At 40.6% G+C, this 13,774-nt stretch overlaps 1 protein-coding gene across 3 annotated transcripts in view; it reads right to left on the bottom strand.

Moving 5' to 3' along the window:
* ME2 (malic enzyme 2) overlaps window positions 1-13,774 on the bottom strand; it is a 36,460-nt gene that overhangs the window by 10,958 nt on the left and 11,728 nt on the right. For all 3 annotated transcript variants that reach the window (XM_057405659.1, XM_057405660.1, XM_057405658.1), the window contains exons 3-11: window positions 8,870-9,003; window positions 7,386-7,535; window positions 4,296-4,371; window positions 3,410-3,571; window positions 2,785-2,888; window positions 2,333-2,442; window positions 2,130-2,227; window positions 983-1,096; window positions 775-889 (exon numbers count right to left, since the gene is read on the bottom strand). In XM_057405659.1, the coding sequence (XP_057261642.1) occupies window positions 775-889; window positions 983-1,096; window positions 2,130-2,227; window positions 2,333-2,442; window positions 2,785-2,888; window positions 3,410-3,571; window positions 4,296-4,371; window positions 7,386-7,535; window positions 8,870-9,003 (1,063 nt within the window). The remainder of the gene's footprint in view (window positions 1-774; window positions 890-982; window positions 1,097-2,129; window positions 2,228-2,332; window positions 2,443-2,784; window positions 2,889-3,409; window positions 3,572-4,295; window positions 4,372-7,385; window positions 7,536-8,869; window positions 9,004-13,774) is intronic.

Consider the following 13,774-nt stretch of genomic DNA (forward strand, 5'->3'; position numbering starts at 1 on the left):
CACATAAAAACAGTGTACATGTACACTGGCTATAGACTTCAGGGAAGCTACTCAGCTAAAGAACTGCAATTTTCCAAATAAATCACGTGCAAAGGAAATTGCAGAGTTGCATTAGGAAATACCTGTAATCCCACCTGACCTCTGCAGACAGCCATAGTTATAAATCAATACCTACATGTGTCAGTAATATAACAGGTATAGGTGACCTGCAGCATGAAACAAGCTCCTTCAAGACATACTGCTGGCAGATTCTGGCCAGAGGGAGGGAAGGTCAGAAAAAATATAATTACTCAAGTTAGGAAACTCCTGCAAAGCAGAAAATGTGGTGTTTGTGACTGTTGTCCCCTTATTGCTGATGTAGGGGATGTGTCTGGGGAACAAAAGGTTGTATTTTTGCCTTCCTGACTCTTAGTCCCTTTCATTGCAATTTCAGTTCATTATGGCCATGCAGTCCCTGAGAACATGCTCAGTCTTCTAAGGAAGTCTAATACGAGCTGGACAAGGATGAGAAGAAGCAGTTAACACGGACACAAGATGCAGAAGAAGCACCACAGCTGAATAAAGGATGCACTGTGAGCTCACTGAACACTGAACTAACTGTGAGCTAACCTGCAGCTCACTGTATTTTCAAGCGGAAAATTGACCTCATATTTTCATCTTACGCCAGCAGAAATGCAGATCACTGTCACCAACCTCCTTGGAGCCACATCAGTGAATCAAATGCAGCAAATAACCGAATGATGGAGACACAGGATCAAAAATAACCTTACTTACCAATTATAGCTGAAGGCCGAAGTACATTCACTGCCTCCACAAATGTCTTTGGTATCTGCTCTGGAACCTGATGCGTAAATGGTTCTTGATTAGCATCAACCTTTTGTTCTCGGCCCTGTAGATAAAAGGTTGATTATTTTTGTGAGGAAGACACAGAAAGCATCTGTCCATCTGTACTGTGGTATTTCAAGGCATGGTGCACCCTTACCTGAACCAGTAAACCATATTTGTCAAACATCCATATTCTCCTATAGGCTTCCTCAGCAGAAACACCACTTTCCATCATAGCCATAACAATGAGGTTTGCAATTCCCAGTGCAGCCTGAAGGATAAAAGGACTTGGATTTTTAACAATTCACAAAAAAGGTTTCTCATCACAAATCACAACCACCACCCAGTGCAAGATCTCCACAAAACTCATTTAATAATCCAGTTCTGAAACACAAGTGATGTTTCCCTAGATGGGGGCAGACTACTGGCATCAACAGTGTCATGTTTTCAAGCACAAGAGAGAGGCAGCATTTCTGGGTGTTGTGCCCCCATGTCTGTACCAGTTCAGCAGCCACTATTAAAGCAGCCCAACCAGACAGTAACAATAATTTAGTGCTGCGAGCCCTCCTGTCAAGAAACCATAGCACAGTGTTTTGTGCCCAGCTGCTTTCCAGTCCCATCTTTGCTCCTGCTGCCTGTGATAAAGGCCTTGCTGACAGAGGGCACAAAGTAGGTGCTGGCAGTGCTTCCCTCCGCATCCCTTCTCTTGGCTTACTGCACATGCTGCTAAGTCTGGCAGGAGAAATAGGGAAGTGCAGAGCAGGGCAACAACACAATACTGGCCAGTTACTGCAATCACGACCTTCTCGGGTTGGTTGGAGAAATTTTCAGCCAATTAAGTTATTTTGCCAGCACCACAGAAGCAATTTCACTGATGTACCAAGAAGCATGGTGCTGGTCCTGACATGGCTGCCCCAGTAAACTTGCTGCAAACAGCTACTGATTTAACTTGCTAAGAAAACCACCACGTACATCTCTCCAATGCTACAAAAATTAACAAGATGCTCTTTCCCTCTCTCTTACTAACTATAATTTTATCGTACTTTCCCCTTCAACTACACACAAGTCATTGATGCTTTTTTCAAGCCCATGTAAGAAAGTGAAAAACTTGAGTCTTGTAAATGTTAAACACCTTTCAAATAGTCAACTTTCAGCAGGCAGTCCCTTCTGTTAACGTATTTCATCTGACCTCACATAAAAAGTCCTGCAACGGAATTCGAGAATGTGAATCTCCACGAGTCCTACAGAACCAGAAAATAGACAGTTAAATCTCTTGTTGCTCTAGAGCCCTTAAGAGAACTCACCTCTCCTGCTCCAAGGAACAGCACTTTCTGCTCTGCAAGTGGTTTACCCATGGCTTTCTGTGCTGCCAGCAGTCCTGCCAAAGCCACTGAAGCTGTCCCTGTGAAAGCAGTACAAATTTAAGGTGAGCTGAACAGATTTCTGTGGCAGATTATGGCTTTAGGCAAAATTTCCACATATACATTAAGGAACATAAAGGGTGTACCTTGAATATCGTCATTGAAGGTACAATATTTCTCTCTGTACTTTCTTAAAAAACGAAAAGCATTGTGGTTTCCAAAGTCTTCAAACTGGATAAGTGTGTTCTGGCCATACCTACAGAACGCAGCAAATATTCCTATCACCAGACACATCAAGAAGTACAATCCTTTTAAAACAAATCCTGCACATAATCTTTTATCTTTGGAAAGAGATTGTCCTCAGGCCTTTCACTGTTTGAAACAGCTCCATCTCTGTTCTGTGTACTTAAGAGATAACTACAAGCAACATGTTCCAGGTCACTGAGATAAATCACTGCAGGGGCAGACATACAGCCATGCCTCTTGACTTCTAGTCCTATTCTTATTCCCTAAATGACTGTTACAAGGACTGCGTCTTAGGGTTTTCTTCTGCCAGCACTTTTGGATATATTACATGCAAGAATATTCAGTGTCATACCTGTCTGTAATGGCTTCCATAAATTCATCAATTAGGTCGTCATAGACCTGAGAGCGATCCCTTTTTTGGTATAGTCCCATATAAAATGGGTCTTTTAAGAGTGTCTGAAAAAGAATAAATCAGACAGTAGCAGGATGAATCACTTCCTCAATATCCACTTATGAGAGTTCACAGTAACACATTTCACACCAAAGATATTGCATTTATATAGCCACTGTAACTGCCTCCAGTCTATATCAATGCTCAGTAACTTCAGCTGGCACTTGAGATTGGTGATGGCTGCTTTTAAAATGGAACAAATCAATACTGTGAACAATAAACTGCTTTAATAAATCTGATTCACATTTCCAGCTTCTTAAAGTCAGGTCAACCCGATCATCTGTTTTACAGTGTTGCAGCATTCAGATTACTTCCAAATGCAATATTTCACTGACAAATCAACTGGTATTTTTCAGTCACTTATATTTACAGCATAATGAATTCCAAATCATTTATCCTTACATAAAATATTTGGTTTTATCTTTAACAAAAGTATTCAAATAAATATCTTCTCTTACAGGACTAAATACTCTTGAATACTTTTCATAGGGATAACTTAGGGCAGGCAAAGTGCAGTGAAACTCACTGTATTATCAGTTCCAACGTCGATGCACACAGGCAAGCATTTATCCGGATGTATTCCTGCACAGGCTGTATACAAACACAGTTTTCCTACTGGAATTCCCATCCCATACACACCTAGATCTCCGAGACCTAATATTCTTTCTCCGTCAGTTACAACAACAGCCTGAAAACAAAAGGAGGTGAAATTACACATGATCACTGAAATTCATAAAGTTTAGAGCAATACCAGCAAAAATTCACGTATGTTTGCACAATCAAGAAATAGATTACAAGGAATATTTTACTTGAAGCAATAAAGCTTAATGTTAGAATCTGCTATGCTTTTTCTTTGCCAAAACCCACTGAGTGGGAAGAATCCAAGCTGCTGTATGGAATTGCAGCTTGTAACTTGGCTTTATTATTTCCATTTGTAAATAATCCAGACATCAAAAGATTTCTGTAACTATTGTTCACTTCATCTCCTCATGGTTCTTGACTCAACTGGGCCATAGAGGACTTAATGGCAAAATGTGGGCCTCTAAACTACCACTTCTCTGTCCTAATCTGAGGACAACAGCACTTCTTCTACTGCTATGTAACACAGTAAAAAAGACCTAGAGGTGCATTCCCCAACCCCTCCCCAAAAGGTGGAATAAAGAAGTGAAATAAAACATTTGGCAAGTCTAGTTCTCATCATCACCATTTACTCAAACCACAAACCTCATATTTAGGATAAAACACTGTTCTTCAAGGTACACTTCATCTTCATTAGGTGCATTTTGCCATCATTGTCAAACAGCCAAGGATGTATTGTTCAGTGTTTACAATTCCATCAAAAGGTGACAAATCTTAAGAAACTTAACTAAGATTAAATAAAAACCAGGAAAAATATTAAACAGTGTCAGTACCTTAACGTCATTCTCTGGCCAGTTGTTCACAATTGACCTTATATGGCCTCTGTCTGAGATAGAAATAAATAATCCTCTGAAACAAAAAAAAACAAACCCAGAAATAATTTATCGGTAACAGTCAGAAATTTCACCTTGCTTTATAAAGCTCAATGTCAAACAGAAGAGATTGCTTAAAATCAAAAGCACAGTCAGACATATATCACTCAAAGGACAATTTCTAACATGGAAGTCTGTACTTTGACACTCTAAAATAAGAGCACAGAGAAAACAGTTTTCCTGATGCTACCTGGATTTTACACTACTACAGATAATCACCTTTAATACTCCTCGAGGGCAAAATACCTCTGGTGTTAGCATCAGACAGGACAGAATCTACACTCCCCTCTAAGGATATGAGAAGGGAACATGGTCCTAAGCCTGGCTTTTCCTTAGTGAATCTCCATCCATGATATTACAAAAGGTTAGGGGAGGGAAAAGAAAGGGACAACAAAGACAGGGACTGAGCATAGTCTTCTGCAAGACCAGAAGAACAGTGCTTCCCCCTGCTGACTCTTCATCGGGGGTAACATAAGAGCCGAGAAAAAGCAGCAGAAAGGAGAACAGGTGAAGGGAAGTGTCTGTATTTCTGCTCGAGCAAGCCCTCTGTTTTTAGGCGGAAAAGGGGCATGAAAGGCTGAGCAGAGGTGGTAACAAGATAAATCACCAACACTGGGAAAGTGCTTGTTCTCAGAAAGAAGGGGGGGAGATCCTGAATTCCAGACCATGCTGCTCCTTCTTAATACAGACAACTTCTTGATTGGCACAAGTTTTAAACTGGTCTATAATACACAGAGAGGTGTGGAAGAGGAAAGGAAGAAAGTAAGAACTAAAGGCGCATCTTTCATATCCCCTGCCCCAGATCAGGAGCAAACCCATGAGTTTCTTACTGTTTTTACCACAGCAGCTGCACTACATAGCCGAGTCCTCATGGCAGTGAAGGATTAGCCCTAAATCCAGCACTAAAGCCGGCAAGCTTTCTAGAGGACTCCAGAAATATACCTGGAATTGCAGTGAGAGTGCCATGGAAATGAGCTGATACGACTGCAGTCTGAACTGATTGCCTTAACACAGAGCTGAATAGCCTGAATAGTTGTTTTGAAGTCACTGCTGAACCCAACCTGATGCCAGCCAAGCGTATGTACTGTGCCAGAGTAACTGAAAGCTGACTCCTAGCAGCACAGCTTTAATACGGGGACTATCTGCATTCAACAGCCTATTGAGCTACCACAAGCCAAGTCTCACTTTCTGCTTTGGCAGCATCCTTCCAACTGCTTGCTGGCCTCTGCTCCTGCACCCAAGAAATCTGTGCTGCTCTGCAAGAACATCATGAGAGGTCTCCAGCACTGAGACACTTTGCCACCAGTAGAAACACAGAATTCCAGCCTGGTTTGGGTTGGAAGGGAGCTTAAAGCTCATCCAATTCCAGCCCCTCCAACAGGCAGGGACCCCTTCCACTAGAGCAGCTTGCTCCAAGCCCCTGTGTCCAACCTGGCCTTGAGCACTGCCAGGGATGGGGCAGCCACAGCTTCTCTGGGCACCCTGTGCCAGCGCCTCAGCACCCTCACAGGGAAGAGCTTCTGCCTCAGAGCTCATCTCAGTCTCCCCTCGGGCAGGTTAAAGCCATTCCCCTTGGCCTGTCCAGCCCTCTGAAGATTTTAGTGACAGCTTTGAGCTGCAATTAGCCTGAGATTCCTCCAGCAAAACTGCTGTATGGGTGTGCGTGCTCTTGTATTTCTGCCCCCGTGCAGGGGTGCACAGGGGAATATCTCCAATTAATCTACTTGAAGTTACCCTTTCTGAACAGAGGGTGAGAGTGGATGACCTCCAGAAATCCCTTTAAGTCTGCATTTCCCTTCAAATGCTCCGTTCTGGTACAGCTCCTCAGACTCAGATGAGATTTTGAGAGCTGAAGAAAGCCACAGCACTCTCCTTGGAATTAGGAGCTGTATGGCATTGCCACGTGCTCCCCCATTTAATCCAATTAATTGGCAAGCTACCATTTTTGAAATGCCAAAAGCTTGGTATTGTCACAGTTGCTTCTGTAGTAGTGCCACCAGATATCACCAACTGTTGCAACGACCCTTCTCCAGTGCATACACATCATACAGTCATGGCAAGCAAATACAGCCCACGCTGTTGGCAGCATGCTCCCTCCTGCTTAAACCATAGCCACCAGCAGGGGTTGTGATGGCTGCGGCATCCAGCTTACTCTGGTCTTTGGTGGTCAAGTAGTGTCAGGAACACGGATCCAGACCTCTTGCTAGTACACAGCTATGACTACCAGTCAGTCGTCTCACTCTATAAGCAGTGAGCAGCCGGGGCCTGTGGAGCTCTCCTGCACAGCAGCAGGCTGTACTCCAGGATTTTCCCTTGAACAGGAATACCTCTCAATGTTACTCCCCGAGGCTGAGAGATTCCTTACCACAACAGATCCTCAGTAAGTGATTAACAGCATGCTAAACATAAAAAACTTATTTTTTAAATAAGGGATATAAAGGATTGATTGCACACATACAATCCTGTGGACATAAACTGATGACCAGCTGTACCTAGACTCCTCTCTGAGGAGTTTAGAAAGTAAGGGGGTCCTGTCTGAATCTTATGACTCAACAGAAGGACCTCCCTGACAGTTCTCTCTGACCACGTCCTCTATACAGTAAATAATCTTTTCTGCATTGAATCTTGTTAAACCACTGTTTGCATTTACCATTGAACTTTGTCATATCAATAAAGTATATTGTTGTTTCTCTCTTAATGAGCGAAGTGCATGACTGCATCCATGGCAGGCATCTAGAAAAAGCTGGAAGGGAGTTGAAGCCCTGCAGTTGTCATATTTATGTGACACATTACCAGTTCCATTTTCAAATGTACTTTTTCTGGTATAACCCAGGTCTTGAGACACTATAGCAAACATTTACTGCCTGAATTGGCACAAGTCCTGCATACCTGAATTCCAATGAAAATGAAATAAAACATTTTCACACCTCAGGCAACTACTAAGAAAAACTGGCACTGAAAGTAGCAGCAGTATATATATGTTGTTCTTACTTTGGTCTCCTGAAGATGTGGCCATACTGGGAGCAGGCGAGGCCCACTGTTGGAGTGTATACAATTGGCATTAACCGCTCGATATCATCTTGTAATACCCTATAGAATAATTTTTCATTTCTCTCTTGGATTCCCATTATATAGATATACCTGAAATTAAGCAAATAGGAAAATAAAAGTCACTTATTGTTTCACACTTAAGCTTACTTAAAACAATGTGAAAAATGTCAAAGCAAAAAACAGGTTTGCTCTGTGTTCTTTCTGCATAAAATCACTGCTTCCACTCAAGACTTTGAGTACTAAACACAAGCTAGAAAAGAGAGAGCAGCAGAACTGAAAAGCTGAAATAAGACCACTGGATATGACATACCATACATGTAAACATGCACTGTGATAAAAGACAACCCATGGATTCATTACAGGATGCAGCTGGGAATCTCGTAACTGTTAAAAAATACCAGTGACAGAATTTCTCATCCAAAAAAGTAAGGTCCTGACAGTAAGGTCTTGTTAATCTTGATATTAACACAGTTGTAATACAGATTAACTCCTAACAAAAGTTCATTCTGAAGGACTTACCCAGGTGTGCCAACTAAACCTACATTTTTGCAAATTCACCTACCACATACTGATTCACATTCGGTCTTGCTGACCCAGCTACATAAAGATAATGAACCAGTGATTCATCTTAGGCTACAGCCACTTTGCCAATACAGATGACATAATATGTTTCAGAACAGCAAGCGACATGGACGTATTTGACAATCATCTTTGGTTTTCATGAGAAACAGTTTTGTTGTGGTTCAGTAAGCCTCGAACCATGCCAGTTCCCCTCACACTGTTAGGAGACTGCTTATTTTTACATGCAGGTATACACAAACATATATAAAAACAGTAACAGGATGCTAAAACTGTGTTATTAAAAAAAAAAACAGCCACATTTCTTCACCAAACTAGTGTGCTAAATAGAAAAATGATATAAAAAAACTATACATTTTGAGTTTCAAAATTCTGACCCTGTAACTCTTTTCTAGCAGTAACTAGATAAACACTGGTTTTCATTCCTAATTATCGAACCCTTGGTTTACCTTCTTTCTCACATATTTTTCTAGCATGTACTAGCTGTGCCCTCCTCTCCCCCTCAACAGTTCTGTGCTCTAACAACCTGCCACCCAAACCTTAGATGTTACAGAAACACAGTACGTATTACAGCAAGGTTTGCAGCTTTGTTACTGGCTAATTTGTGCACATATTATTCTTCATTATCTTATGACTATGGAATACAAGAAAGAAGTTCTCAACCTCATTTAGCCGCATGATGAATGCATGATCAATGAAAGCAGTTTTCTGTGCAAAAGTGAAAATAACCCCCACCAACTGAAAGACCCAGAAGAGGCGCTGAAACCTTGTTTAGTTATCCCCATGCAATATTTTACAGCAATTTCCATCAATTTAATGACAAAACAAGGCCAGAGAGTGCTTACTTTTCCAAGGGATCAGTCATTTTTGCCAAATTCTTATGGAAGCGTAAGGCTTGAATGTCTTGTGTCTCTATTTTAGGAGGTAGAAGACCTTGCAGCCCAAGCATTTGTCGTTCGTGTAATGTGAAGGCCATACCCTGAAAACAAGGGAGGTGAGAAGTAATTAGTGGTTCTTCTAGTAGCATTTCTAGTAGCATTTCTACTTATAATCTGCCATTTCTGACTATCCACTGCATTCTTTTGTCATGGCAGGAGCCACAGCAGGCATGGGTTGGATGTATTTGCTTGGGTTCTCCTCATCCTATGTGTGTATCCCTTCTGCCCACAGCTTTTGCACATCTCTGAGGCCTCATGCCCTTTGCCAGACTGCATTTTCCTCTGTGAAACTGGAGAACAACTAAAAGATCCTACTGCAGACAGACCAAGGTTTACAAATGAAATAACAGCTGCTTCTTTAATCTTTTCATTGGAACATAAGGTTGATCAAGAACATGTGTCAGACCCAGCCTGGTCCCTGCAACTACAGTGACATTTAGTCCACAGAGGTTCAAATGCATTGCTCCATTTGCTTCAGTAATCCAGCCAGACCCCAGAGTTACTGAATTGCCCCAATGCTTCTATTGAGATCACAATTAAACCTGACTTCTTTACTTAGGGCTAGAACTAATTTATTGGTTTCCAGATGTAGTTTTCTACTACCAAAAAGCCTCATCTGTTAACAGATTAAATTTCAGAAGAGTTAAACTGCTCAAATAACACACCATTTCCATTCTTCACTGTTTCAAGGTGGATGAAGACTTTAATTTATTGTTATTTAAAGACTAATTAAAATGATTTAACAATAACATTCAATAAAACTGGCTTTTCACTCAGTACACAAAATAGAATCCTGTGAGCTACCTGCCAGTAGAGACTGGTAGGCACTTCACGGGCAGTTAACTCCTGGGTGTAACTTTGGAAGGCATTAACTAATCCCAGTCCGGATTCACAGCCAACCTGTCTCAAAATGCTGACTCCGTTTTGCACAACAACTGACCCTGCTCTAAATTTGCCACTTCCAAACTGTAAACTTTCCTCATTTCAGTTCATCCAACTGGGTCAGTGCAGCAAATGACTAAATAAATATTTGCGAACTGGGGAGCTGAAAAAGCACGAAAGCCTTTTGCTGTGCCACGGCTGTGCACCCATCTGCGAGCAAAAGCAGAATCTGAAAGGGAGGGGTCTGGTAGCTGCACTGTTTTCAGAGAGATGGGAACAAGACACAGCACTTCTGCTCCCAAACCACACTTCCTTTGTTTACTACAGCAGACAGATTAAAAACCAACAGCACATTCTCTCACATTTCCCCACATTGGAAGCAGATGCTCACTGCCAAGTTGAAAAGGAAGGTTTCTAAAAGCTCTCTAAAGTTTGTTTTATGCCTTGCAATTACACCTCAAATTTTTCCTGAAATCGGAGAAAAAAAATCACAGAAAGAATTCAGTATTTTCTCACTTTAGAATAAAAGAGAAATTCAGATTAGAAAATATATATACTTGCACCTCTGTTTATGTTTGAATAGACTTTCACAGGTGTTTGTAGAAAGTGCCCATTAACAAAAAATCCCTAAATTAGCATCTACACTTGGTGTAATTCAGCACACTGGAATGGATTATAGCCAATATAACTACTCCTTAGGAAAAAACATTATTAAATATTTAATGGTTTTACATATTTTTCTCTTTATTTAAATAACATTTAATATCCATTGTTTTTGATTCAAGCGTGAATTAAGTGATTCAAGCACTCCACCTGCTTTCCTGTACTAATTCTATACTATGTTCAAAAGTAATATAATAGTTGAAGAGTTAGCAAGAAAAAAAAATAGAACAAAGTGTTTTGCAAAAAAACAATCACAAATACTTTCTTAGTAAAAAATATTTAATCCTAAAGTAGATCAATGCTTTGTATTTCTGATAAAATAATTTATATAATGTATATATAAAATACATATACATACACAACTGAATAATTATTCCATACAATAGATTTGACATTAAATACTGGACTCAGTTTATCCTTTTTCTACTCTCTGCAAGTCATCTGCAAACCACTGGTTTCTGTCCTCATGTAATTGTTATTCTCAAGCATTCTTCCAGCATTGTCTGTAAATAAATTTCAGATGAAGCTTGCTCCTGAACTTTTTACCCTTGCTGCTGGTCTTTTGCTGGGTATAACAGTCACTTTAGCCACCTGATACTCTTTTTCTGGAAACTGAATCGAATAATCCAGAATTTCCACCGAGAACACAACAATGCAAGCAGCACTGGCATGAGGAAAAAAAACACAAGAGCACACTGAATGCTGTATTTTATATCCTATTTTGCAAAGGATTTACTTGGTTTCTCTTCTGCATATGGAAACATTAAATACTGAAACATTATCTGGGAACAAAAATGCATCTTCCAAAGTTGCATGGAAGCGAACCATGCCAAAGTGTCCCAGCTATCCTCCCCTTTTCCTTAACTACCCCCTAATTTGTCACCTTGAGAAGTTCAGGATGACAAAAAAACCAGCGTCTGAACACTTGCACTTGCAGTGCAAGTCATGTAGAATACAAAGCTGAGAACAGCTGGTAAACATCTGTAGTACTGTTACTTTAGCCACTACAAAACCAAAAACGATTCCAAAAGCCTTACAATATTAAGAAGGGGAAAAAGAAAACAAGTTAAGTCTCTTTTCAGAAAATAGATAAACACTGGCCAGTAAAGCCACTAATGGCACTAGCATGTCGAAGGCCAGAATCCCTTCAGTGCTACTGTACTGGCCACACTGACATTTTACTCTAAACTAGCTGAAATATGTCACTAGCAAAACCTACGTCCTCCCCATCAGCAACTCTCAAGTCCCTTAGAAATAAAGCCTACCTAATTTCTAATTCCCCGTATTAGCATGACTCTGGGATATGGCTTTTCCTTAATTTCCCTGCACACTGACCTTAAACTGTCTAGGTCCTTAATATCAAATGAGCCCTGAGGTCAGCACTAAGCAGAACCCATCTTTATGTGGTTTATTCACATTGTTCCCAGCCTACAGGCAACCTGGATTATCAGTGTTATCTGGTGTTAAAATAACATTAAACACAGTGAATTTTTAAGTGGTACTAAGTATTTCCAGCTTTATTTACAGGACAATTAGATCGTACCACATTAAAAGATGCTTGTAATTTCTGCCCAGGCCTAACTCAGGAATCTAAATGCCATCAGCCTCCACACAGAAATCTAATCTTCTTTCCAAATAAAACAGTGCAAGTTTTGTCCAGAGCAGCACTATAAAAACCCACAGCCCTTCCAACACTTGCTCTATTCCCATTCACTGTCTTCATCTGTAAACACCAGCCACCTCTTGTTTTGGATTTGGGATTGTGGCTTATTCCCTATACAGCACCTTGCAGGATCTTCCTTAAACTAGCATGCCCAGGAGCTGCAGAATTACACATTTCTTCATTTTGCGAAGGTCAGTACAGTTTGACAGCACCAGCAATCAGTTCCCAGTGAATCTGGAGGCACTCAGCAATTCACAGCAGTGGGACTGATGTTCTCAAAGGATCCCAGCACCTATTTAAGAGCCAAATCCTCACTGGTTTCCAGTGGGATTAAATGCTGAAATGCTGTAATGACGTGGGTTTAAGTCACAGGGATCACTTTTTTGTTTCCTTTGACCCACAGTGTCCATTCTCTGAGCGTTATGCACTGACTTTCACTTTGATTAGGCCCCTTAATCCTCTTTATAGCTCAGAAAAATCAGGTGTCCTTTCCAAGGCAGGACAGACAAAGCAAGGAACGCATCTCAGAGAAAACCCAGCACACTTCAAAGACCACAAATGAATAAATTAATGCACGTGGACAAATTAATTGCAAGAAAACTGATGTACTGCCATGAGGAAAAAAAAAAAATGAAGTGTTGACAGTTATTTAGTGAAGACAAGCTCACACAGGATCACCACTACTGTGCTTTTAATCCATTTTTGTGTGTCTGGCAGTAGGACCTCACTTTGGCCATAACAGCTGGGCTGTACTACACAAAGTGAGTGGTGCTATAAATACCAGCATATAAAAATTCTAGTTGCTTTGCATGAAGGTGAACAGGAGACCTGAATCCTGCAAGCACGATTTTTATAGCACCACTGAGTAAGTAATACTGAGAGATTTCTAGGCAGGGAAGTACTAGTGGCGATAATTTTTTCCTCACCTGCAAAGTCTTGCAGCCGTATATACACACACACATACATATATATATAAAGGAGGGGATACTTTTAACTGATACCATAAATGTCCCCAAGCATCTTGCAAACCAGTACCGTTTATAACAAAAACCTCATTCCAAACCCCTCATAAAAATGTAAATCAGAATATATCCAAACACTCTGTTTGGGAAATGAATTAGCCTACTTCACAGGGGAGATATAATCAAATGGTTTTCATGTAACTTCTAATCATTGTTATATTCAGCAGTATATCATGGTCTTTGAAGTAGCATCATAAACATTTTTAAAATAAAGCAGGTTTTACACTGGATTGTGGGCTGCTTCTCTTAACTCTGCTTCCTTTTTATAAATCAAAGTTCACGACTGCACAACATGTCTCCACTGCAAATTAATGAAGTTCATGCATATAAATCAAAGGTGTATTTGCTATCTCAACCACAGATTCAAAGTTTCTCTGTGTTTATGAGAACAGTGACAGCATGCAAATCTCCTTTGATTTCTCCTTCTTCATCTTTTAAACTCAATTTTGTACCTTTATTCTTCCAGAAACTTGTAACACACATACTGGAGGGAGCAGCTGATAGAACACAGCAATCTAACTCCCTTCTGATCCATGAAATGACCCAGACATTCCCCAGGTTATGCAGCCTTTAAAACCCATC

The sequence above is a fragment of the Pezoporus wallicus genome, unplaced genomic scaffold (genome assembly GCF_028554395.1).
Source record: "Pezoporus wallicus isolate ANWC-B61680 ecotype Strahan unplaced genomic scaffold, APGP_CSIRO_Pwel_v1 scaffold_13428, whole genome shotgun sequence".
Taxonomy (NCBI): Eukaryota; Metazoa; Chordata; class Aves; order Psittaciformes; family Psittacidae; genus Pezoporus; species Pezoporus wallicus.